The 24896-nt window shown below is 32.9% G+C and overlaps 2 protein-coding genes across 2 annotated transcripts; both read right to left on the bottom strand.

Annotated features, from left to right (window-relative positions):
* Positions 1–999: 999 nt before the first annotated feature.
* Positions 1000–2166, bottom strand: LOC132604960 (LOB domain-containing protein 12-like). The gene is made up of 2 exons (XM_060318307.1): positions 1846–2166; positions 1000–1410 (listed from the first exon to the last, which is right to left on the bottom strand). Exons 1-2 carry the CDS (start codon positions 2002–2004, stop codon positions 1069–1071), a joined length of 501 nt encoding a protein of 166 aa, XP_060174290.1. The 5' UTR covers positions 2005–2166; the 3' UTR covers positions 1000–1068.
* Positions 2167–7951: 5785 nt separating this feature from the next.
* LOC132605782 (probable protein phosphatase 2C 1) lies at positions 7952–17402 on the bottom strand. Its single transcript, XM_060319017.1, is given in 11 exon segments — positions 7952–8680; positions 9859–10185; positions 10288–10316; positions 10319–10369; positions 10460–10627; positions 11179–11295; positions 11373–11452; positions 13214–13281; positions 13443–13524; positions 16453–16532; positions 17268–17402. Coding segments are annotated over 10 exon segments (897 nt in total). The 5' UTR covers positions 17394–17402; the 3' UTR covers positions 7952–8680; positions 9859–10089.
* Positions 17403–24896: the final 7494 nt, after the last annotated feature.

The following is a 24896-nucleotide window of genomic DNA, read 5'->3' as shown; positions in this document are numbered from 1 at the left end:
CGTCTATGTTCTTATATTCGCGAGCGAATGGAGGGGCCATGACCATCACCTTCTAATTCAGAACACATAAAAAGTGTGAAATAACTAGATTTAATTTATATATATTAACAATATAAATAAATCTTTTTAGACTATCAATATAGTTTAATTTATGATAGTTGTTGGGGTAAGCCAGCCCAAAAATACTTTTGGTGTGATGTTGTCTCGTTTAGACCAAACCCGTACGATATTCCCCAAAATACCTCATCACACTGTTACGGGAATTCCTACCTAAAAATTACTGTGCCACATCTCTGTCCTTTCTAAAAATTACTCATATAGATAGATAGCCTTGATGTTTTCTCTTGGTTATAGACTCCTATTATGTTAGGATGCAGTAGTCTTATGTTTTTCTTGTGATACTGATGGGCAGCTAGCTAAGTTGTAGCTAGACTGCGGTTGTGTAATGTTCCAATTTGGAGATTAAGGGGTCGTTTGGTTTAAGGACTCATTAGTCCCGGGACTAATTTATCCCAATAGATGGGATTATTTTATACCATCTAAAAGATGGTATAAAATAATCCCAGTATAAGTGGGATAAGAAGGTATAAGTTGGGTTATTCCAGCACTAATTTTTATACCATGTTTGGTATAAGGTATAAATTTATTCCAGCACTAATTTATACCTTATACCAAACATGGTATAAAAATTAGTGCTGACATAACCCAACTTATACCTTAAACCAAACGACCCCTAATAGAATTAAAAAAAAAAAGAAGAGAGAATTCCTACCTAAACCTTATATTTAACTTTTCTTTTCTTTTCAACTATCGACGTTGAATTTTGTTGGCACTGCCAACAATGTACATGTTATCATTCTTTCCTATTATCAGTTAATGCTTATCATAATTTTTTTTATAATTACCTTATACATAAACTATTTGTATAAACAATCTTTGCACCGTTAACATATTGAAACTTAAAGGAATGGCGTAAAATTCATGATCAGCTCATTTGTACTAAAAGTGCAACAACACTTCATTTGTTAAAAGTCCAAAACACGGTGTTACAACAAGATGAACAAATAATTAAGTCCAGAGAGAGTGATCTCTTTTCAGAGGATCTTGCATTACACTTAAACTGGTGGAGGAATTTGGAAAACTGAGGTACTGCTGCAGATTATTATTATCAATATGTTCCATTTGACATTCAGGCAAATAATTATTGTTAGGAGAAGGCTCCTCTTCATGTTGCATTTGGATGCATAATATCTCTGCTTGGGCCACAGCAAGTTGCATTTCTAACTGGGAGACTTGATTCTGCAAATAAGAGATAGCACCAACACAACCATAAACAGGATCTCTCATTCTTGCATTTGCTTCATACACTAAACTGTTGACTGCATCTGCCCTCTGCTGTATTGGAAGTTCCTGAAAAATATAACATTAAGACAAACAAAAAAATAAACTTATAGTTGTTGCATATATAACATGAAGATATACATTATGTTGTAGCGGTGTGGTAATTTTCTAAATAATCAGATTATTTACAAAGGTAACAAATGTAAGTTGTATGCACTGACGGTATAAAAACGATTTATACAATTATCATGTCATTTATAGAGTAATAAAACAATAGGAAAAACAGTTTTTTATGTTAAACATTAATTGGTAACTTATAAAAAGTCACAAACATATTAAAAATCACTGCTAATTAGAAAAAGTTATCATTGCACTGTTAGAAAAAAATTTAGATGAACCTCTTCCACCGCTCTAGCTCCTCCCCTGAGTAGGGGAGTGGGATAAAAAAACAACTTAATTATGATAATTAGAGGAGGCAAAAAAAATTAAAAAAAAAAAATGAACCTGTAGCATCTTGCTAATGTTGCTAGCACCAAAGATCTTGTGAACAATGGCAAACTTGTGGGGGTCATCTGGTGGAAAATAAGGAGCAAATATGCAGTCCTTTGCACAGCGACGTCTTAATAATTTGCAGGATGCACAAGGAGAAGAAGTTCCTCCCATTATACTTTATGCCAAAAAAAGACAATTAATCTTCAACAAAGAGAAATTAATTAACTTCTCTTTAATGAGAAGGAAGAGAGAAAGAGGAGATGTTGAAATAATAGTACAATTATGGCTAGGACAAAGTGTAGTTTGCAAGAGAATGAGCTGGGAACACCCTATTTATAATGATTTGCAAGGGGTTAGTCGTGTGTACACTTGATTGACAAATAAAATATGGATTTAACTATTACTTCATAATTTGTTCTCTCTTACCAGTTCACTTTTAACTTTGATACTTCCTTTTAAAAAATATTTATCAAAATATTGTTTTATAACTAAGTTGCAGTGAGGAGGTGTGCGAGGTTGGAAGCTGCAGGAGCTAGGAGAGCTAGAGGTAAGCCGAAGAAGAACCGGGGGGGGGGGGGGGGAGATGATTAGATAAGACATAACATGACATAAGCTGACTGAGGACATGACCTTGGATAAAAAGGTATGGAAGGCGATCATTAGGGTAGAAGATAGCTTAGTGTTGTCGCACTTTGTGCGGAGAGGTCGGGGCTAGCCTCCTCTTCTGCTTTTAGTAATTTTATTTAATTAACATGTAGTTTCTTCATCGTCAAGGTGTATTACTATTTGTTGTTGCACCTGTCTTGTATTTTGCTATTGTAATTTTTTTCTTACAATCCTGCATTGTTTAAATTTTTGTTGAGCCAAGGGTCTATGGAAGACAACCTTTCCATCCCACAAAAGTATGGGTAAAATCTGTGTACATCCTACCCTCTCCAGACTCCACTTGTGAGACTACACTTGGTATGTTGTTATATCATTTTACTAACTTATCCTTTGAAAATCTGAACTTGACAACTAATATTCCATGTAGTTTACTTAATGATAAGGATTGCATTGAAAATACGAAATTAATAAATTGCTTTTAATTTGTTAAAATAGATAAGTAAAAAAAAAAAAAAAAATTTAATATAGTGAACCAGTAAAACAGAACGGAGGAAGTAATATAATATATACCTTGATAGTGTGCATGTTTTTTTTTTATTGTAGCTACTAACAATATATTTTAACGTGTAGTTAGTAACTTGACTTATTTTTAAAAAATATTGACGCATATATGAGAAATAAAACTTACGACTTTAAAATCTGAATTCATCACTACTTTTAAGTGATGTTACTGTGCACATGATAGAATAAATCATCATAGAAAATCAAATGTGAGAGGTTGACCACCGCCATGGCGTGTGATGGGTCGGCGATAGACAAATTTGATAAATTTCCACGGTATAGCGCCTTAATTTGACTATCTTAACGTGCTTACTTAAAGTTTTATGCATAAATAGATACTAAAGTGAAAGTGAATTCAAGTCGGTGTATCATAAATAAAAAGGGAGGCTTTAGTTTCTTGCTTATCTAAGGAATATTACATCATTCTTAAGAATTTTGTTGTAATCAATTCCTAAAAGAATAACACATTTTTATATTTAATAATAATTTAATTAATTTTAAATTTTTTATTTACCGTTAATAAGATGAATTATAGTCTTACGAATATCTACGGCTTATTTTAAAGCATAAGTTTCGAGAATTTTTCTTTTATTCTTAAATTTTATAACCAATCAAGCACCATCACATAAATTTAAACCGAAGGAATACTATTAACCTCTATATTATAATTTTGATCTTACAAGGAGTGATGTGACATATATATCTCGTACAAAATATATTTCTTCTCCTTTTCTTTTTCCATTCTGTCTCTTAAATTATTTTAGAAGTCCAAAACTCAGTCTTTAACATTTTTAAGTGTTGAAGGTTGAAGTTATGAGTTTAACTTATATATTTTATGAGTGTACCAAAAAAATCACTGTCGAAAATTATATTTATAAGTGTGCATATAATTATAAATGAAGTGAGTAACCAGAAAAATACGATGATATGTTACATATAACACTGATCGTATATATCCCCCCCCCCCCCCCCCCCCCCCCGGGAACTTATTTAAAAAGATCTGTTTCAAAGATTAGCTAGTAGATAAGACAAGGGCAATAAATGTATGTAGAACAACTAGGGTTAGGTTTTAGCAAAATATTGGTGCCTAACGATGCAATACCCTAGTCCCAAGTGAGAGAAAAAATGGACTCGACGTGAATGTTTGTTGGCGGACATTCACATGGAACTAAACATAAAAACTTGGTTAATGACTATGGCTTTAATTTCTCATTATTAATTTGATCGACGGTCACAAAACTTAGGATTAAAAAATCAAAAACAAATTACCATTCAACCGATAACATGAAGGAGAGCATTTGACACAATGGTAAGAATTATCATCGTATAATCCGGAGAATACGTTGAAGTCGTAAAAATATATATAGTAGAAGAAATGAAAGATAAGACTGTGTTGAGTTTACGATCCGATCCATCCCAAACAACTCACGCATAATGGATACTTAGTGTATTAAGTTTGCGTTCACTTGCCAGTTTTCGATCTTGTCTTTAAAAAATAAGCATATCATGAAGTTTTAAACTCAACAGGTAAAACTCTCATGATAATGTCCTTAAAATTTACCTGAGAAATTTAAAACTTCATGACAATAGCTATTTTTCAATTATAGAAGTTTGAAAAATTATTTATGAATTTTATCCCTTTATTTCTCTCTTCCACCTCTACATCCCATCCAATAAAAGAATGCAAAACAAATAAAGAAGAACAGTCAAACTGACTTTATCATAGAACAAGGGTCATGAAAGAAATAGTACTCAATTACTTAAAAACATGTTTTTCGGGTGAGAGAATATTGGTATTAATTACTGTTGAGAATTGGTGAGGTAGTGCGGATTTAATTAAGATTATACAGACCAAAAGATGATGTGTAATTAGAAGTATAACTGTATAACTACATATCCACCAACCAAATAAAAAAATATATATCAACCAACCGAATGTTGATGAAACCAGTTAATGAGATCAGACACAAAGCTGGAATCTAAAAATACTCACATAAACGATTTGCCAACAACAAAAAAGAAAAAAAAGAGACAAATAAAAGACTATATTAATATTAATAGTAGAATTCATTTTTCTAACTTTGACATACTTTTTTTTATTACACTTCAAATTATTCAATAAAATTAGTTTTAACAAAATATGAAAAAGTGTATGGCGAGACAATTAGAAATTATAAAGATATGGCTAAAAATAGAGATATATAGCCCGCAAATCAAATTTAATATGCGTTTCCTCACATGTAAAGGCTTATTATGCACATGAATCCTTTTTTTATGTTGTCCTATTCCGTAACCATTAATAAAAAGGTGACATACTTCTTTACTTTATAATTTTAAAAATGTATGTTTCCTCTACAAACTTCAAAGTATTTTGAAACAAATTTTATGTCATAAAACTAAAGAGTAATAATTTTTGGAGCCTTTGAGTTAACCCTTAAGTCGCTCCTGCATGAACTTGATCTTTTTAATGGACCAAACACACAATAATATTTTTTTTGTCAAAAGATATTGAAGAAATATGGATCAAGACCTTTGCCCGCATTGTTTTCAGATTGAATAATCCGACTACCTCATCTAAACTAATTATAAAAAGTTTGCCCACTTACATTTATTTAATTAAATATATCTTCAACGTATATTATATTCACATTTATCTGGCATGACAATTAAAAGATTCCTGCAGTATATTGCTTCAACCTAAAATTATCATGAGGTTTCTGAAATGATATTCTTAAACTATAATAAGAGATATCAAGAACCCTAAGTTCGATTCCTGCATTTAATGCTTTCCACATGATTCCAAACTTCTAATCTGCTATTCCGAGAAAAGAAGCTCTCTTTCCCTTGTAGACTCTAATTATATTATATGCTGGTATTTAAATAATGTGTTTGATCACTAGTCTAAAAATCAAGTCAAAGTTCCCTTTGGACAAAACTAGGAGGAAATGAGATATCTTGCCCCTTACAATTTGAATAAGAAAATGATCTTTCAGATCTCTTATGTGTTATTTTTCAAGTAGATGGTTCCCAAATCAGAACTCAGAAGTACTGGATTCGAGTCATGAAAGTGGAGAAATTATTGATAGAAAGTGCACAGGCTTTACGTCGCATAATTTTGAATTAATCGGTGCACGGTATACGCGCAAATTTGAAATATCGGACGAATACTAAATAGTTGAACTAAAAAAATTAAAATAAGAAGATAAGCCTCCAGTCCTCCGCTATACATTCATATATGATATATGATATATGATATATGATAAATTTGATAACTTAGGAAATAAAATTTAACTTTTCTATACTGACAATTGTTTTTTAAATACTATAATGTTAAAGAGACCTACAACAAAAGGTAACCCTTTCATAATGAATTTAAATTGATAGCCAAGAAAATTGAATAAAATCAATGATCTACTACAACGGGCACTAGCGTAAGAGAAACTTAATTATACTATCTATGTATATAAAGTTATAAATCTATTTTATATTTATTGTCACAAAAGAGTAGCACATAGTAAATTTGTAATCGCTAGTTACAATTTTTTCAAGCCCTACAGTCCCTAGGAAGAAGAGAGGGTGGTCCACAGGATCAGAACCTTGTAAATATTGTTTATGACAATATTAATGTGTTTTGCTTAAACTACGTAATGAATAAATTAAAGTATTAAAGTTTGCGTAAAAAACAGACATCTTCACCGTCATTGAGAAAATAAAAAACATGCAAGCTCCAATGCAAACAATAAATGAGCCTTGTGATATGGAAGATTCGATTGTTGGGAAAATGGATGTTTTGTCTTTAATCTTTTTATTTTTTATTTTATATGAGTATTTAAATACCAAAATGTGTAGTGAAGATTCAAAACAATCTAATCCTTGACAACATATAGCTTCTATTCTTGGAGTTTGAAGAGGTAACTTACCTAAAAGTCTTATTGCTTTTAGAAAGCATTCTTGGGTTCCCAAGGCTTCGTGTTCTATTCAACTAGTTTAGAATTTATCCTATTTTTATTGACATTGTAAATGCGCTTTATAAATAATCAATACTATAATTAACTTGGTATGAAAACTTACACTTGCTTTCAAATTACTAATGTCAATGATTATGGTGGATGGTTATCCTGAATTACCTAATTTGATAGTGTGAAAATCTTTTACTGTACATTGTAAATGTGTGAAACTCAATTCTTTTTAGTACTTAAGTTGCATCAGTTATGACAACATAAAACTTAAAACAGTTCAGTGATTAAAGTTTATTGCAGGGTATAACTGGTTACAAGGTCGTCTGGTTGTTCGTTAGATAGTGAATTATCCATTGTAGTAAAACTAGCATAACTAGTAATATCATGTTTGGTAGCATTTTAGTTGTTATGTACAAAATTTAACACACCAGGTACAGTGTTTGTTATCAGTTTATGATACCGCATAACTATAACATGTACTACCTCCGGTTCAAAATAATTGAGGCTTTAAGCTTGGGCACATGAATTAAGGAATTCACTAACTTGTAAAAGTTAAAGAGAGCTTTTGACTAAGATACCCTTAATTATGATTTTATTTCCATTTTAGGTTGGCATGATTATTATGGGGGTATGAGATGTGTCAAGGGCAAATTTGGATAAAGAGAACTAAATACTATCTTGGTTTTATAAAACATCAATATTTTGGACCAACTTTTGAAGCTGGCTATAAAATCTCAATTATTTTGGACTAAAGGAAGTATAAGGTATGAGTCAATATATGTATTATTTAAAATAGGATAAACGATGGAATAACAAATATACAAACAACGTCTAAACCTTGCATAACTAATCCCTACATAATTTTAACCATCAACCAAACGACATGTCTAGTTATATGTCAAGTATGAGTCAATAACCTGGAAAAAGAGATACTTCTTAGAAACAATCAAATTGCATTGAACATGTAGAAGTATATTATATGAAACAAGGTAAATTTTATGTCTTTCAAATTTTCAATGAATCTCTCCGATACGAATTCGGATTAATCGTGTCAATGAATTTCGAATACACAATGATATTCAAATCTGAAACAAAATTATTTGTTAAATAATGAAAACTGGCAAGAGGCTCATAGTCACGTGATTGCATGGACAGGAGCAGAAGCTAGTTTGTTGCTGCAAATGTACTCTTCTTTTATTGCTTAGAATTAATTACAGATTCTCTCACAAATATATTCTATTGCTAGGTTCATAGTGCAAGACCAAAGGTTGAGAAATAAGGGGTAGTATGAACTTGTCTTATCCTACAGTAATCTAAATTCCATTTCTCAGGATGTAATTGCAGATGCATTTATGTTCACCTTTGGGTCGGAGGAGCAACTAGTCAAACTTCTTGAACGACCGATATATTGAACAACAAATATTTTCAATTTTCTCTTTAATACCCCTACTGAATGGCAGCCACTCGATTTTACTGCCTTGCCAAAATTGCTACACCTATAAAATATAGAGGCTGATAAGCCTTTTTGCACTTTTGGTAGAAGCAACTGCAAAAAATATTTGGCATGTCCTAGAAGTCTTTTGGTTCATTTTTAAATTCGAATAGGAGGCGAAAACGCTGTGATTTATTCCCATCTGTCCCATTTTTGGGAAAAAGTTACCTGGTACATGTGTTAAGTGGAGGTAGTAAGCATCATGTGCAATAGCATGTTATGTTATCAACTGCAGAAACAAAAAGTAAAACGTAAACAGTAATGATTAAACAGAAAATATCTAAGCCAACAGAATTCATCATTTTGTTTGCTTTAATGAATTTAATCCCTACAGATTAAACAGAAAATATCTAAGCCAACAGAATTCATCATTGTGTTTCCTTTAATGAATTTAATCCCTTCACAGTACCCGAAGTATTTGATTACTTCCCCTAGGATAGAACGAAACTATCTTACTGGGATAGCGTTACTTCAAATTAAATTCCGCTACACTTTAGATGGGAAGAATGAATTGAACAGATCACACGACACTGTTTTATTTTGAAAACTATGTAGAGAAGAGAGTAGAAACAAATTTCGAAATATCAATCAGAAAAGCCGAAGCCAAAGCCGAGCGAGGACGATGGCAGCAGAAGGGCTTGCCTTCTCTCAACTATTTAAGCTAGTGTAGAAGCGTTTTTCTATTTATATACCCGATAAATTCTTCTCCTTTCTCCAACATGCATGGGAGAACATCCCTCCTACATTTCCCATTTACAACCCAACCCAAAGGTCATGAAGAGGATTCCGAATTTGAAATTTAGGTTCTAGATTCTAGTTTTTTTGGGCTACTGAGTTTTAAATTTATATTTTTTACGTATTAACTAATTTTTTAAGCACAAATACAGAGTTTGGACCAAAAGTTACTTGTTATGCCGAACCCGTACCTTTTACTCTACTTCTGCCTCTGCTTTCATGTGTTGCATAGGAATAGAATTCTTTGCCAAAATAAACAATGGCATTCTTATGAAAAATAAAAGTTATTCACCAATTTACCGCGGTTAATTTCATGGATAGGCATCCTACTTCCAATTCATAGCAGCAAAGTCATAAAACAATTCTTATAAAGGAAAAGTAATTCAATTATGTCTATTTATCATCTGAAACACAAGGCATCAGAAAATACAAAATTCGATCCAGGAAAAATAAAGAGGTGTATATCCTATGGTGATAAAGTGCCTTTTCTATGGAGACTGTAGGTGTTAAACAAGTTAGCAAGGATTTTTATGGTTGTACTTTTGATCGATGAAGAATTTATATCGTCCTAAATGTCATACAGATTTTTAGTGCCAAATAGTGTCGAACAACAGCCAATAACACAACACAAAAACAATGATCGGAACTTGTTTGAAGCTGTTCTCATCTTACCTCATCCTTCGACTCATAGTAAAAAGATCATCCAATTGCCCAAGGATTCAGGAGAGGGGACCCTCCAAAGTCTTGGCACCAAAGATATATGACTTGTTCGCGAGACTATTTATCGGTGGTTTTCAGGCCAGCTTGCTCACGAGCTTTTCACCTTTCCAACAATGACTATTATATCATCGAGCTTTCCTCCTGTTCAATGTTACAAAAAAAGAAACCTTGTCAAGCATGCCATCACGAACATAACGGAAAGGAGGGAAAGACATTCCTGCTTGTCATGCCTGTTAATTTCATTCCAAAAACTTTCTTCCACCAAGGAACATCAAACTCCTGCAAGTCAAAGTAACGCTATAAATAAGTACTCATCTTATACAGGGACAGACAATGCTTTGAAGGAAAATCTATATATAGTGAATCTGATTGAAAATTTACCCTTGCTCTAGCCTACTGTGAATAGGGGAGTCGAATTTGGTATCCACAGAATGGTTCCGCGCCAAATCAGCTAATGCCTTTGCTAACATTGATACCAAACCACTATGAATATATACGACAGAAATGAGTCACTGTTTCCAAGCAGAAATTAGGTTAGGCAGGAAAGAAGTACCAGCATTAGAGACATCATCATTTGTGGTCACAACTGAAACGATCTCTTTATCAAAAACATTATCAAAGAGGCCATCTGAGCCCGTTATGATTGTATCTCCTACTTGCAAATCCACAGTGCTAACCTGTGAAAAGAACATACACAGAGACGGGACAAAGAGCGTGCTTACTCTAGTAGTCAAATAGACCATCACAAAATTTACTCTACTAACAAGATTTCTAATGTTAGCAAAGCGCGCATTAGAAAAAAATGTTTTTGGACTATGACGTGATCAGGAAAACAGTAACGAATTAGTCTGGATTCTCTTAGTACCAGAAAGCCAAGGTCTTCGAAAGCTTTTTGTGTAAAATTTGACAGCTGAAAAAATATTATTCCCTCCATTTCACTTTGTTTGTCTTAGTTTGACTTGACACGGAGTTTAAGAAAGTAAAGATGACTTTAGAATCTGGTAGTCTTTAAACTAAGATATATTTAATGTACCAAAATGTCCTTTAATCTTGTGCTCTTAAACATGCCACTTGGGATGGTGAAATTAAAGAGTTCCCAAATTAGGATAGAGGCCTTCTTTTTTAAACATCAAAAAGGAAAGTAAGACAAACAAATCAAAACAGAATATAAAGTTTTTCTCTTTTCCTAACCAAATACCAATAATGACATAGAAGCAAAACAGAACCAAGTTCATTGTACTCAAAAGATATAGCTAGTGTGATATGATTCACCGTATATAACTTTCCAAACTATGGCATCAAGGTACGTTTGAGTAACAGCCTCTGAGGTCAACTGGTATGGGCAGTCAAAATAGTGTTCCAGTGGAAATGTGGAGAAAATCATCTGACGGGCACTCAAATATGTAATAATAACAGCAGATGAATTTGAACAAGAAGTCACATAAAAGAAAAATATGAGTTTGTACCTTTACGAATGATCCGTAGTCCACAATCCCCAACACTGGCTATCCTCAAAATCCCATTCTCCAATATAGAAACAATTCTATGTGCCATATAGAAAGCCACATTCAATGATAGCAATCAAGTTCCTCAATCTGGATGACTATCAATGCTCAAGAATAATAGCTCTGAAATAAAGGAACAAGTCCATTACTCAAATGGTCACTCAACCATCCGAAATTACCCAGTAAAGTCATGTTTCTTTTGTTTGTAGCAGAAAAATCACATAACTATACTTATATCACTCAGAAGGTCACTCAACCGGCCAAATACCTATTTTAGCCTCTAATTATCTAACCTTTTCTTTTACTTTTTTAATATTATGATATTTTTTTTCTTTTTTTAATCTATATTATGGATTTAAATATAGAATACATAGATATTATTTATAAAGTAAAAAGGTAAAAAAAGGCAAAGGTTGCTAATTTAGAGGGTAAAATAGGTATTTGGCCAGTTGAGTGACCTTCTGAGTGATATGTGCATAGTTAAGTGACTTTTCTGTTACACACAAAAGAAACATGACTCTACTAAATAATTTCTGATAGTTGAATAACCATTTGGGTGATTAACTCATAAAGGAACCTACACCGTAGCAAAGGACCAAAATCATCCATAATCTTTGGGTTTGGATCAAAATCATACATATTCTTTCACATGGAGCACTAATAGTACATTATGTTTGCATAAGTGGTGCACTTTTAGTCAAACTCCCAAATAAATTTAACGGAAAAGAACAAAAATGCCCCTGAACTTTTAGAAAAGGTATAAAAATACCCTTTATTCATCTATTTTGCTAAAACTACCCCTCAATTCAATTTTTTGGCTCATTTATTCCCCTTGACTAACGGACAACACTATTTTTTTAAAAATAAATAAATAAATTGCACATGACATTTTATTACTGAAAAATTAATTTATTCTTTTAAAAAGAAATCTGAAAAATCGTTATTTGTAGAATAAGGAAAAATAATTTTTCAACATCCATTTATTTAAAAAACAAATGTAGTAAGCCTTATATATATATATATATATATATATATATATATATATATATATATATATATATATATATATATATATATATATATAAAAATGGATTTTTATTAAAACATGTGGAATTTTTTTAAGTTTGGAAAAAAAATTTTAACGGGTGGAAACCCCTTTTTTTTTTTTAGAAAATTCAACTTTTAAATCTGAAAAACTGATAGTTTTTTTAAGTAAAATGTGCAAAACTAATACTCCATAATTTTCTTCTAGATTTAAAAAAAATATAGTTTTCTGGTTTTTTTTTTAAACACAGTTTTTCCATAAAAAATTTAATTTTTTCAGATTTTTATAAAAATCCAATTTTTCACATTTTGAAAAGAAAAAAAATTAGTGTTGTCCGTTAGTCAAGGTTTTACTCGATAAAAAAAAGTTTTCCAAATTTAAAAAAAAAATCAAATTTAAAAAAATTCCAAGGTTTCAGATTTCTTTTTAAAAGAATAAATCAATTTTTCAGTAATAAAATGTCATGTGCAATTTATTTATTTTTTTAAAAAAAATTAGTGTTGTCCGTTAGTCAAGGGGAATAAATAAGCGAAAAAGTTGAATTGAGGGGTAGTTTTAGCAAAATAGATGAATAAAGGGTATTTTTATACCTTTTCTAAAAGTTCAGGGGCATTTTTGTTCTTTTCCGTTAAATTTATTTAGGAGTTTGACTAAAAGTGCACCACTTATACAAACATAATGTACTATTAGTGCTCCATGTGAAAAAATATGTATGATTTTGATCCAAACCTAAAGATTATGGATGATTTTGGTCCCCGTAGCTGAACTGATAGATGATGTAGCAGCATGGGCCCCCTTAATGAGAATTCGAGGATCACAATTGACCTGCGAAGTTTGGTAAACCAGAATGTCTTAACTAAGAATTCATAACAATCTATTGAATCTAGGTCGATCGCTTAAAAGTAAATACAGGTCACTAGTGGTTGGTTAATATGACGCGATGCATGAATCTAATTTTAAAATTTAGGATGGTTTGTTTCCAGTACCTCCTCATTCCCTAGCAAAGAAGAAACATTAGACACCAATTCCCTGGAGAAAAATGCAGGATCCACATTCTTTTCAGCCCAACTGCCAAGAACATTTGATGGAACAAAAAATAGGTTAGATGTTATGCAGCTCCGAGCTGCAGAAAATTTAAGATCAAAATATAGTCATTTGGAGATAATGCTAGTGGAAATATGTGGCTATTTTAGTTGAAGAGTTAACCTAAATAACTACTCACTCAACCGCTTAAAGTAAATTTTAAAAAAAGGGCAGATGTTTAATATATGTATAATTCAAATATGATATGTGTATGTGTTCATGGTCCGGTTTGACTCGGTTTTTGGCTAAAATCAAATCAAACCAATCAAGGCGGTTTTTTTTAATATTCAAACCAAACCAAACCATTATAGTATAAATTCTATCGGTTTCGGTTTTATCGGTTTTGTCGGTTTTATCGGTTTGGTTCGATTTTTCCGGGTTGTAATAATATATTTTATAATGCAAAAAAATTGACAAACTTATTTACAAACTTGCACTTTTGAGTAGTTGTAGTTTCCATCTGAAAAAAAGTATCCAAAAATCTAAATAAATAGAGAAAACCAAAATCATTAGATAAAAACTAAATCAACAGAAAAAATCTAATTAAATCAGTGGAGAAAATCTAAAATAACAGAGAAATAAAATAAAAAACACATACAAGATGAAAGACTAGAGAAGCAATTCATTCAAGTAAAACTTCAAAGACACAAAAATAATTACACAAACAAAGAGTAGGGAACATACAAAAAGTAACCAAAAAATAAAAGGGAAGAAAAAGTTACAGACTTACAGGGATTAAAGCTTCTTGTACTATCGCGGTGCACACGGAATAATTGTGGTTTATGATGTAACCGACCAAGAGAGCTTCAACAATGTCAAGCAATGATTGAGTGAAATAGACCGATATGCAAGTGATAATGTGAACAAACTTCTTGTTGGAAATAAGTGTGATCTCACAGCACAGAAGGTAGTTTTCACAGAGACAGCTCAGGCTTTTGCTGATGAAATTGGCATACCTTTCATGGAAACAAGTGCAAAAATTGCCACTAATGTAGAACAGGCTTTCATGGCTATGGCTGCTTCAATCAAGAACAGAATGGCAAGCCAACCGGCAAGAGCGGTTGCTGTTCATCTTGAAAGGACGAAGCTCTGTTGCCTTGATGATGATTCTGATGTGGAGCTGTGGTGAAGCTGGCACGCAACAACACAAAGTACCACTTAACAAACCTAGCCACAACAGACAAGAATGGACATCATGAAAAAGAGAAAAAAGGAACAAAAGATAGTGCATTGTGCACTCACAAAATATAACTTCTTTTTAGAATATTTAGCATGTGTTTGTATTAAAAAAAAAAAAAAGATTACCAAAAAGTAGAATAAGAAAATTGAGCAGAGAAATCTCTTAACAGACAAATGTAATCATGGAGAGTTTATTTATGTTAACTATTCAGTAAGAGATTTTTATTTTACTTTAAACGTAAATGGGCTTGGGGAACATGAGCTAGACTTTTCTCTTGGAATGGTCCTAAATTATGAAGAAGTTAAAAAATAGATAAAGTTTAATTAACATATATAAATATATATAATATTTTAATTATATACATATTTATCGGTTCGGTTCGGTTTAGTTCGGTTTTCTTTATGGGTAACATCAAACCAAACCAAATGTTACCGGTTTTTAAAAATCTAAAACCAAACCAAATCAAACCGAGCCGGTTTTCGGTTTATTAAATCGGTTTGACTTGGTTTATCGGTTCGGATCGGTTTTTCGGTCTCGTTTGAACAACCCTATGTATAACCATGAATAATGTATGTATACCGGCTATTAGCTGATAAAGTTAGTCCTGAGAATTTGTTAATATCCTTTTATTGCATAATCCTCTCTGGAGAACTTCATCTATGCACTAGTTCTGTATATATATGTGTGTAATTCTTAATTCAACGGTGAAATTTCAATCCCCATAAATATACCACTCAGAAGTTAAAATAAAGAATTTTGACGCAGCAGGTTCCCCTGCTTCTACTAATAGCTTGGTTACTCCAGTTGATAAGTAGTTTCTCGATACGAAATAAACAAGAATCTGATGGTATCATTTAGAAGATTCAACTTAAGCGATTCATCCTTATATCATATAAAGCACAGACGATATGGAGCTATTAGAATGGGCACCATCCGATAATGCACAAGAGGAGAAAGAAAGAGAAGGTTGCACTTCTTCATGACATGTTATAGGAGAAATAAAACATTTTTAAACTATAGCTTATACCAATTCATGTTTCTGTCAAGTTCATGGCCAAATCTGAGAAGAGAAATTGCCTTATCATATCATCTAAATATAAATTTTCCCTTAATGATCACTATGGAGGAAGGTGGGCAAGATTTTGGGTGTCAGTGAACTTGAAGCAGATATACGCTTGTTTCATAAATTAGTTCAGGATTGAGGCATAGTTGATTAATAGGTGGATTTGACTGTTAAGAGACAGCAAATATATTGTTCAATTTTCTTGCCTCACCTAAGATGAGAGTTTCCTTGGCGACTATGTTGATTACTTTGGTGGAAGCATGCGATTATAGACATCTCAAATGGGAGTTCAGTGAGTTCTAAACCTCAAATCACAGGTAGAAAGAAGTGAAGAGCACCAGAACAATACATGTAACTTTCTCATATCGAACTCTTCTAGTAAGATAGAAGGCCAGACTAGCATTCTCTACAGTGTTCAAACTTTCTTTGTCCCAAACACAAAGACGTGTTCGGACTAACAAAGTTAAAGCATATACTTTTTTTTGTATAATACTGGAAACCAATTCCTTGAAGTTCTACACATTTAGAAATTACATAAAATTAATATGAAATCACAAGTCTTCATAGTTAAGAATAGTTTTGCATATGATTAATAAAATTAGGCCAAAGAGTTAGCAACAAACAAAATGACATGCTTTTGCAAACTATACAACATAATAAAGCATATCACCCGGAAACTCCATCAGCTACAGCTATCACTTCCCCATGATTACTGCTCACAAAGAATGCATCTTCCCCACCTTTCTCAACCTTCAAAACATACACATACAACACCACCAGTGGTGGACGCAGAGTTAACACAGTACTCCCTTTATTCCATTTCATAAGACACTCTTTCCTTTCTAGTCAGTTCCAAAAACAACAGTACCACATTTCTATATTTGAAAATACTACTTCTCATTTTATACTTAATGATACGCCCTTATAACCATGGAAATGTTAAATGTTATGGCATGTAGACCAGGGGCGGATGCAAGCTTGAATATATGAACAAGTAATTTTGGCCCAAACCTTATAATCCCTCTGTTTCAATTTATGTGAACTCATTTCCTTATTAGTCCGTGCAAAAAAGAATGACCTCTTTCTATATTTAGAAACCACAAGTTTAAAAGTCTTTTCTACTTTCTTAAACTCTGTGTCCAGTCAAATGAGTTCATATAAATTGAGAAGGAGGGAGTATGTGTGTTTGAAAAGTCAACTAAAATATGTACAAATATTAAATTCAGACCCAATTACAAGCACATGAGGTCGTTGTCCTGGATTCCAGAACCCATACAATTCAAATCCTTTTGTTTAAGACTAAATCGTTTGAAGTTACTTTTAGTATATTCCAAAAGTCTTTTTAAAGAAAAAGTCCATGCCTAGTCAAACATTAATCTTATGAAATAAACAAGAGGGAGCAGTGTTACTAATATTGCCAAGACTGAGAGAAAATTACAGAACTAAAAGAGCCATTTTAGATGAACAAAATGATTTACCACTTACCTTGTTAGGATGTGGAATTAGGTGTGTTCCAACACTTAATGGCACCTCTTGCCTGCGAATAGATACATGCAGGTAAACCATAACCATTAATTCTTCTGGACAATGGATATAAACAAAGATAAACATATACTTTTGAGATAACATAAAAAAATAATATTCAAACTATCACTTTTTTACGAGTTTCATATCTTAATTATTTATTATTCTTTTTTTTTATCTGAACTATTACCATATTTGTATTAAAATATTTATCATTTTGATTTGAAAGAGTTTAAAAACTAAGAAGACTTCTGAATTGTGTGCAATGTACCAAAATATTTTTTAATATTATAGCTTTAAACATGTCACATGAAAAGTCCGAATTTAAAAATTACTGGAAATTATAGAAAAGGAACAAAAGGCATTGCATTTTGAATAGGCTAAAAAAGAAAGTAAGCCAAATAAAATGAAACGATGAAGTAGTTCAAATATGTTTTTGATCATTAACTTTATAATTTTTTTAATAATTGATATGATTACTGGTTAAGTAAGAAAAAATTAGAAGTATTGTGATTTTTACCGAATAGAAGCAGAATCTGATGGCCACGTTTCCGGGTGCTTATTTGCAATGGCTGCTTTAGATTTTTGCACCTCTATTTTTCAGAAATTTTAGTCACTTACCCCTTTTTTGACACATAGTATTTAGTAAATAACAATTTTTTTTTTTTGTAATATATAAATTTTGCAGAGATTTTTATTGACAAACTGAAAATCTAACCAGAAAATTTTAATTGACAGTCTAAAGTTCTTCTCACCTTTGTTTCAATTTGTTTTTCTTACTTTCATTTTAATCTGTTTAGAAAATGTCTTCTTACTTTTTTGACAACTCTTCAATTTCAATTTTACACATGATATGTTTAAGACCACAATATTAAAGGATATTTTGATACATTCTAAGTATTTTAATTTAAGATCACAAGATTCAAAAGTCTTCTTTACTTTCTTAAACGTCGTGTCAAGTCAAAACCTGACAAACAAATTGAAATAAGGGAGTAATACATTATGCTTCATAGTTGCATTTTATAGCGGCACTTTTCAATAATTACAAAATGTAGCTATATTTACATCTTATAGCAGAATACTGTATTTCTAAATGAGCTTAAGTCATACGCAGCCCCTTAAAGTTGTCCACTGATCGATTCCACTTAGACACCTCAATTTAGACTTGTTCCGATTGAACACTTACGCTCAGTAAAATTTATACCTATTAAACACTTTTTTTATAATCAACAAAAACTATAAAGTGTGTGTGATACACTGACGATGATGTGGCAAAATGACTAATTAAAAGGTGACATGTGGAATTGGGGTCCAAAGTAATTATTAAAAATTAATTCTAAGTAAAAAAACAATTTTAAACCTAAAACCCAAACAATTGCCGTCGCCGTCCCAATTCGCTTTTTCTTCCTTTTTTTCTTGTTTCTTCCTTAGTATGGTGGTGATAACAACTCCATTTTTTTTGGCGAATTGAAGGTTGTGGTTGAAGGCTAATGACGTTGACGATGGCAAATCTAGAGGAGATAAATGGCGGTAAAACAATGAAGAAGAAGGGGGAGATGAATGGAGGAAAACGATGTGGGGAAATAGAAAGATGGTCGGCGGCGGCGGCTATGGCTGTAACCGGTTGCGGAGCCGGGATATTCACTAAGGGGGTTCAAAATATAAAAAAATAAAAATATGAAGTAGTCAAAGAAGGTTTAACATCTACTATATATGCGTAAAAATAATTTTAACCATGTATAAATTGTATTTTTTTTCGCCAAAGGGGTTTTAATTTTAAGAAGAAGAAGAAGAAGAAGAAAAAGAGATAAAAATGAGAAAGAAAAAATAAGCTAAATAATTGTGTTCAATACACACACATCTGTGGCCTAGAGTGAAATTTTGAACCGGAGGCTTTTATCTTTTTACGATTGTATATATTTTTATTTGACGCATATTTTCTTAATTTTTAAGATTTAAAGGTTGATAATTGGATGGCAAAATATCTCATTACTTCAAATGCTTGTTGTGTGCAATACTTGAAAATATGAAGGAAAAAAAAAAAAAAATCTCAATGTACTTTGTTCTTGATAGTTCTATTCTTGTATTTGACATAGGGAGTAAAAAGTTCACGTGGCTCTCTTTTCTTCTTGTTTTTGCACAGAACAACAAAAAATATGTGATACAATTTTTACTCAGCTGAAAGGTAACTAAAAAGTAAAAATATAAGTCTCTTATCAAAGTAGTACAAAATAGAAATGCATTGTCATAAGACAACATCTCTAAAAATTATTTTCTTGTATCCAAAAGACTATTTATGTAATCTAAAATAATACTCAAACATAAGAATCATAATTAAAACATAATATTCTTTTAAAAATATTGTAATTCTTCATTTAAAATTCTTAATTAAAAAAAAAAAAAAATTTATCCCACTAAAAAATGAGGCCTTCATGATTGGGGGCTAAGACAAAGGCCTTAGTTGCCTTCTGCTTAAGCCGCCCCTGTGTCTAAGTATGATTTGTGGACAAGTTTAGATGGCACAAATGTCTATTTGACTATTCTTTTTTTGTTTTTTTAACAATTATTTGACTATTCGACCAAAAGCAAATCACGATGAAAGAATGAATTATCTATTATTGTTTGAATTTTATGTGAACTCCTCTCTATTACTAGCTCCATCCTTTTCATTTTAGTCAAGGCGTTGACGAGTCATGATTTTTTTTTTTAAAAAAAAAAAAATTGTGATCTTAATTATATCATGATACCTTTTGTGACCGTAATCGCATGCAATTAAGAATAAAAAAGAAAATTTAAATTAATTTGTTTCAAAATATGTAAAAAGTGTTATCTTTATGAAATAGATTGAAAAGAAAAAAGGTATATTACATAAAATGAAACAAATAGAGTATTAATTATTGAGAGTGAAAACAAAGCTTATCACCACCAACTACTAGGGATTGTGGTGGGATGAACAGGATTCATTCGCCCTTAATCAGAGGTTCTGGGTCCGAATCCTAGGAAAGAAAAAAATCCTAATTAGAAGTGTTTCTTCTTCTTAATGAGCTTTACGTGCGCGAATTAGATTTAATCGAAGCCTACGATGGATATCGAACACTGGTGAGAAATTTGAAAAAGAAATTGAAGCTTATCTTTACCAACAAAACCACTCAAACACGACGCATTAATGTATTATATTCATTAATCGTTATTCCCCAAGCTTTGATGATCGACCCTGGCACATTTAGGTTTGATACCAATTCTGTTCCAAAATATGCACGAGATTTCATGAATTGCTAAATTGTGAGTTTTTTTTTTCTATTTAGTTTCGGGTATTCATATTGGCGTTCGACTAAATGTGGATTCGCGTGTTGCAAGGCCGATTTTTGGGGGCAACGCCCTAAATAGGATCTTCCCATTTTCAGGAATTCTAACTTGAGACCTTAAGTTAAGGGTGGAGGAATCTTGAACCATCCCACCATAATTTATGGTGGTGCTAAACTATGAGTTGTTGCTAAAATGCTACTATAACAAAAAGTCATATCTCCGCGTCCTCGTTCTTCTTAGCAATTACTAGTGTACGTATATGTGCTTCGCGTGGTTAGTAAAAGAAAATTAAATTAAATAATAATATCATAAGTTTTATGAGAAAATTAATCCTTCTAAATCGAAAATCTTTTCACTTTAACATCCTATATAGAATATGTAACAACAAAATCGGTAAGAAACCTTCCAAATTAAATATGGAATAACCCATTTAATGAGGATATGTGAACTTGAATAAGAAAATACATTAAAAAAAATGCAAAGGCGAAATAATGATAATATAAAAGTTTAAGTGATATTAACCTGAGATGTAGTTTGCTTTTCTCCTCATGCTCTTAATTTTCTTAATACTTATTTTGTTTCTTAGTGAGAATTGCTGGCACTTATTTTTAATGAGGTTAGCACTTTCATGTCTCTTAAATAAAATTTAAAAAAGGCAAAATACATCAAAACACCCCTGAACTATACCCGAAATGTCGATATCACACCTAAACTATATGAGCGACCTATTACACACCTTAACTTGTTAAAACTGAATTAAATTACCCTCGACAGACCAAAACCCCCAATCAGTGAATGTCGTGGGCAACACTCGCCCCTGGATGAAGCCACGTATTAAATGAACTGATTTATTTTATAATCACGTCATTATAATATATTTAACATAATAAACTCATTTTAATACCCAAACCCATTTTTAACCCCCCATACCCATTTTAACACCCCCAAACCCGTTTCAAATCACCCAAACCCATTTTAACATCAGACGCCCAAATCCTAGAAAACCAAACGACACCACAAACAACAAATCGTTCAATATTCGTCCTAAATCATATATTTTTATAGTTTACCTGCTCAATATTGTCAGATTTCATAGAGTTTTTTAGTTTTTCTTCATCGTAAACCTATAATCAAAGTGTTGGTGATTGTTTGAACTTGGACGATTCCAAGTTGGCTTTTTTGTTGACGTTTGGAGGACAAAAATCGGTTGTGTTACTAAAAGGTTAGTCCATTGTCTCATTTTGTTTCTGTATTGTGCGATTAGAACTAGGGTTTTTTTTTTTTTGCGTCTTTAATTTTTCTGCAAATTTACAGTGTAAATGACTGGGTAAATGCTTGAATATGTAAATGTCGATTTGGTTGTTGTGTATTTCATTGACTACGAAATTGAAGTATTTGTACTGTTTTCAGGTCGAAATATGTCTTATGAACTGATTACTTTGCAATTTTACCATGGTAGTAATTTAACGACTGGCAAAAAATCCTACGTTGGTGGACAAGTAACTGAATTTACACGTATGGATTTAGATAGGTTTTGTTACTTTGAATTGCTTGATTGTGTGAAAGAATTAGGGTATGACCCTGGTAAATGCACCATTTATGTTAAATTTGTCGATAGTGTGGTATTGGTAGAAATCAAATGTGATAGGGATACAACCCGAGTTGCTGCATGTTTGGGGGATGGGGATATTTTGGAGGCTTTTGTGTGTCACATGGTTGAAGAGCCCCTAGTGGTCCCACCCTTATTAGAATATGTAACCCATGTGGAGGGGGAAAGTGATGCTTCTTTTGATAAAGTGACTGGTCAAGACATTGGGGGTAGTGGTGTTCCATCTTTTGATGCATTTGATGCTGATTTAGAGCTATTCAATGAACCTCCTTTTGAACCAACTCAAAATACTGCCCCTCTCCAACCTGACTCTCCAAGTTCTGTCCCTTGTACTCCTTCAACTGTTGACAATACTGAATAAAATCTTGCTTCTAATACTACTGCTGCTGCATCAAATCCTGCCCCTAATACTACTACTGAACCAAATCCTGCCCCTAGCACTACTGCTGCTGCGTCAAATCCTGCCCCTACTACTACTAATGAATCTATTTCTGCCCCTCATACCACTGTTGAATCTTCCCAAACTAGGGCTGTCCCTGATTTTTCTGAAACTGGTAGTAATTTAGATTCATACCTAGATGGATTGTTTGATGAAGGAGAAGTACATAGTGAGAGTGATGTAGATGAGGAGATAATGGGTTTTAGGTGTCACATCCTAACCTTGGTAGGGCATGATGGGCACCCGACTCTCATCAGAGTCGAGTGAACCCTTAACATTCGCTTTACCAAAACCTGTCATTTCAAAAACTTTTTAAAAACATGAAAATTTTCCAAATAGAGGTCATTATCTTTATACATATTATGAAAACTTTCAATCAAATAAGTACTTTAACCCAATTGAAATCATCTAAAATACATGCTCTCTTAACATACACAAATGGTTCAGCTGACACCACTCTGTCGACATCTCGACAAACGTACCACAAGACGCTGTCTGCAAAGTCTCTAATATAGACAAAATACCATAATCATGAATACTCAGACTCGGCAACACTCCGGAAGGAAATGGAGCTCGCCAATCCCACTGAAACATCTTCTAGCAATGTCTTCTACTCATCTGGTGTACCTGCGTGGCATGAAACGCAGCCCCCAAAGAAAGGGGGTTAGTACGGAATATGTATTGAATATGTAAAGCACTACTGAATCATAAACAAGGAGAAGCATAATAGAAAACAAGTTTAGAAGCGGCCCGGAAGTAACCTGGAATAGCATTTTAAACCGTGCCCTGCAGTGCCTTACGCAACTCTAGCATACATAATATAAATGTAGTATCCCAATAGTCCCTTCGGACGACCGCTCCCAGCTAACAACACAATAGTCCCTGCGGACAGCCGCTTCCGGCATAGTAACAATGATGGCCCCCTCGGGCGTGCCACTCGCGACATAATTACACTAGTCCTGGCCCCTTCGGGCATGCTGCTTGCGACATAATAATAATGATGGCCCCATCGGGCATACCGGTTCCGACATACGACTATCCTGGCCCCTTCAGACATGTCGGTCCCGAAATAATAATGATGGCCCCTTCAGGCATGCCGGTTCCGACATACGTCTATCCTGACCCCTTCGGGCATACCGGTCCCGAAATAATGATGATGGCCCCTTCGGGCATGCCGGTTCAGACATATGTCTATCCTGGCCCCTTCGGGCATGCCGGTTCCGACATACGTCTATCCTGGCCCCTTCGGGCATGCCGGTCCCGAAATAATGATGATAATAATAGTAATAGCCCCTAATGTTAATGGTGTCAACACAACTTAACCCACGAATATTAATACAAAGAAATGATGCTATGGAGTGTAACACAAATCGTAATGAAACGAAGTAGCAAAATCTTGCACCCCCTTCGGAGTAGTTTTGAAAATCTAAATAGTAAAATCTCGCACCCCCTTCGGAGTGGTTTTGAAAATCAAGTTTATGTTTCCTTTAGTACAAAACTAATTTTCTTGAAATCATTAGTAAACCACAAACACGTTTCAAGTAAACCCGAGTTAGTATAAGAAAGTTAACAACCATACGCACGTGCAGAGTAGTGGGAAACTAAATGCACATAAATCAACTTTTAAGACTTGATGGATAAGTATACTTACCGACACCTGAAGGTTCAGAAACAAGTTTCGGGTCAATCCGACTTAGTATAAGAAAGTTATGAGCGTTTAAAGTACAGAACCTCCTACGAACGTTTCCGAAGCTATTTTTGGAAAATTAAAGCAACAATCATACCAAGTACCTTTTAAATATCACTATGGACATCATTCATTATAGAACCCCCCATGAACGTTTCTAAAATAATCCGAGTTCGCTTATGAAATTTACGAACGTTATTCATTATAGAAACCTCTACGAGCATTTCCAAAACAATCCAAGTTAGCACATGAAAGCTTGAACGTTATTCATTATAGAAACCTCTACGACCATTTTCAAGCAATCCGAGACCGTCTACGAAAGTTAGGGACATTACTACTTACAGAACTCTTTAGACTTTTCTTGTTATTCCATCATACAATAAGCTCGGCTATACTAAGTATACTTGCATCAGGAAGTGAATAAGAATCATTAACAAGCTCGGAACCATGAATAGAGTTACCCCAAGATAAGTATCATAACTTACTTAGCTCTAGGACATGCCAAAGGAAAGAAAAGGTAAGCTTTACATACCTGTCCCACGTCCTATT

The sequence above is a fragment of the Lycium barbarum genome, chromosome 8 (genome assembly GCF_019175385.1).
Source record: "Lycium barbarum isolate Lr01 chromosome 8, ASM1917538v2, whole genome shotgun sequence".
Taxonomy (NCBI): domain Eukaryota; kingdom Viridiplantae; phylum Streptophyta; class Magnoliopsida; order Solanales; family Solanaceae; genus Lycium; species Lycium barbarum.
Note: the sequence above shows the minus strand (reverse complement) of the source record. Positions and strands in the feature narration are given on the sequence as shown.